This window comes from Papaver somniferum, unplaced genomic scaffold (assembly GCF_003573695.1).
Source record: "Papaver somniferum cultivar HN1 unplaced genomic scaffold, ASM357369v1 unplaced-scaffold_45, whole genome shotgun sequence".
Classification (NCBI taxonomy): Eukaryota; Viridiplantae; Streptophyta; class Magnoliopsida; order Ranunculales; family Papaveraceae; genus Papaver; species Papaver somniferum.
The window spans coordinates 559,899-562,853 of NW_020647082.1; the positions used below are offsets into that span (position 1 = coordinate 559,899).

Below are 2,955 nucleotides of genomic sequence, written 5' to 3' on the forward strand. Positions count from 1 at the left end.
TACAACAAAGTATACACATTCCAGGTACAGACATAATTATCCTAAAAGCAAGAAGAACTCACGACGCGCCAATCAGATTTGGTATCTATATATCACTACGACAGGAAGAAGAAGACATTCGAGAAGGTTGAAATTCTTGGACTTCCTGCTTTGATGATGCGTCCTCTTGGTAGAATAAAGACAATGCGCACCATGGACTACGACTTTTTCACAATGTTTGAAAGCCTTGCTCCTGTTCAAAAGCAGCAACAGTATAACCAATCTCATTCCTAAATTTTTTTTGCATGTCTCCCTTGCTATTCACCTCTCTTTTTTGGTAGAATAAAGACAATGTAACCTTACATTTGTTTTCAACAGTAAAATCCTGGGTTGCCGATTATTTTTTGGTAGAATAAAGACAATGTTAAATTGGATGTTGAATGTCATGTGATAGTCATCAGTGACCTCCGAATGCAAAACACAAGAGAAGATCCGCCCATCCAAAGTCTTCAATTATGGGACTGGTTCACGGATCTTTAGCTCGTGCTGGGACAAGAAGAAGTCTCCCAAAGGTAGAGCTCACAAGATGATGCAATATAACAGACATTTCGTCACTGATTTTGTTCGCTTTGGAAAGAAGAGAGGACCCAACTGTTCAGAGAAGTAAGCTGGAGACACAATGAGAGCCTGAGAGGTGTTATGAGTGTAAGATAGCTGTTGTATTTGTTGGGGATTTGGAACTATAGGTTTAATTTTTAAATGGACTATAACAAGGACATAGATGAGAAATTTTCATCTCTCCATTTTTTTAATTGTTGGAGAACGGAGGGAGTATTATTGATAATATACAAGGATCAAGATAGTCTCAAGAATACTATAAAGGGGAGAAGCCAGGAATCAATAAATGGGTGGGCAAGTTCCCAACAACGTATTTAGGGTGTGCAAAAAGGTTAAAATGACTAAAAATGGGATAAATTAATTCAAATTGGGCTGGGAAGCAAGGACCTCTCGTTACACAAGCACAATTACTAATTCCAAACTTAGTTATGGCCTTTGTCAGCTCAAGGCAACCAAATGAACCAATCCATTCCAGTCATAAATTAATACCTCGCATCTCAAATTATTCCTATTACATAGGTCTACAACTCAACTAGACAGACCGAATTCCAAAATCCTAGCCATTTAAAACTTTAATAACTTACGTAATATATCATTTAACCACTATCTCATTGGCATCCTTCACTCCTGTAAGAGCATCATAGGAAGACCGTTCTTATATGGTATCTCTAACTCCACTTGGTGTCTTCTGGATTCTACTCGTCGTTCATATGCTTTCTGCTCTTCCTCGGATATCACTGCATTTTTCTCCTCCTTGATTACCCTCTTATTTCCATTCTGCAGAATGAACACCACATTAACAGAATCAGCTACACAAGCCATCACCAGAAGCAAAGCAATAAAGATAGGAACCAAGTTTTGTACTACAGTAAGATGACACATGAAAATCATCAACGCCTGACATCTGGTGAGGATGTATTCCTCACTCTGATAATTCTCAAATAATACCACTAACTACAACTACCTACTGACTAGCAGTATGTTTAAAATCAATAACAGGCAGCAGGTACAACTTACAAGAAGTTGCAGAAAGTTCAACAGTGCAAAATCTGACCTAGAAGGACCATAAGAATCATAGCTCTGCATTATACTTTCATATATGGGATATAGGTAATATGAATTACCTATCAGGCAAACCCAGCAAATATTGAATATTATCAATACCGAAAGGAGATGGGAATTTGACTATTTTAACAGGCGCTGAGGGTTTGGACAGGTGATTATGGAAAGGACTAAAAGAGCCTAGGAGGTCATACCATATTCTTAATATTGTAGAGGAGTGTTAGAGGACTTGAACATGAATACGAGAGAGGCTCCCCATCAATAATGTCCACACCACGACGTTGTTCAAGTTCAACCTGCCTCTGAGAAGGGTCATCCTGAGATTTTCGACAAAAGAGAGGTCAGGCATAATTCGTAAGCATTAACCTTCTAACTTCATATTAAAAAATTACCTTTTTGAGTGAATCCTTGTTAACAGGAACAATAGAATCACATGGTTCCACCGCAGTTATTAACATGTTGAAGAAGCGAGGAGCCTCAACTTGACGCCACACACGCATGAAAACAATATCACCCATACCAATTCTGTACTTGAATGCACATTCGGCAATCCCCTCTCTTTTTGACGCCTGACCAATGCCAATAACATTAGAAACACAAAGGGAAAAGTTCAGACTAACGCGGGAGCTCCCGATAAGACGAAAACGGATCAACCAAATAGAATATACAATTTGAACATTCACTCGGAGAAACAGTTCAAGCCAAACTCTAGCATACCAAACAGCTGTGGCAAACATAGAAACGATACATCATATATTTGACTTTAGGTAGGAACGACCAACATAAAGTCCATTCTTTCATGAATTATAGTATCACAAAAGCAAATGGATCGAAACCTGTGGCTCTGTAATCTAGATAGACAATAGAGAACTATATTTAACACTGGAGAACACATAGAGAAGAAAGGAATTTATTTCTAAGCTTATCACAAACCTTCTTAACCTTTCCCCGAATCCCACTCACAGTTTGAATAGGTTGACCTTTGTACTTAGAAACTTCAGTAGCTGGTGTAAAATCAATAAGAGCAGTCCTGCTACTTAAGAGTTTAAGGGGAGTTCCTTTCTGCCTGATTTTCTTCATTATCTTCATGGCAGGCTTAGAGCCAAGAATGACAGCCTTTGCTGCTACCCGAAACACCTCCTGATTCAAAACGCAAACCATCCCACAAACAATAAGAACAGAAGATACGAGCAAATCCACAATATTTTTCAAATTGCATTCTCAGATAATAACATGCATCAAACTATCAAAGATGGCAACTGCAAATTGGAAAAAAAAAAAAAAAAAAAAAAAAAA

The 2,955-nt window shown here is 38.1% G+C and overlaps 1 protein-coding gene across 1 annotated transcript; it reads right to left on the reverse strand.

Moving 5' to 3' along the window:
• Positions 1–929: 929 nt before the first annotated feature.
• Positions 930–2,835, reverse strand: LOC113342627. Its single transcript, XM_026587111.1, has 4 exons — positions 2,593–2,835; positions 2,052–2,228; positions 1,854–1,976; positions 930–1,374 (listed from the first exon to the last, which is right to left on the reverse strand). The coding sequence occupies exons 1-4, from the start codon at positions 2,818–2,820 to the stop codon at positions 1,219–1,221; spliced, it is 684 nt and encodes a 227-aa protein (XP_026442896.1). The 5' UTR covers positions 2,821–2,835; the 3' UTR covers positions 930–1,218.
• Between the last annotated feature and the right edge of the window lie 120 nt (positions 2,836–2,955).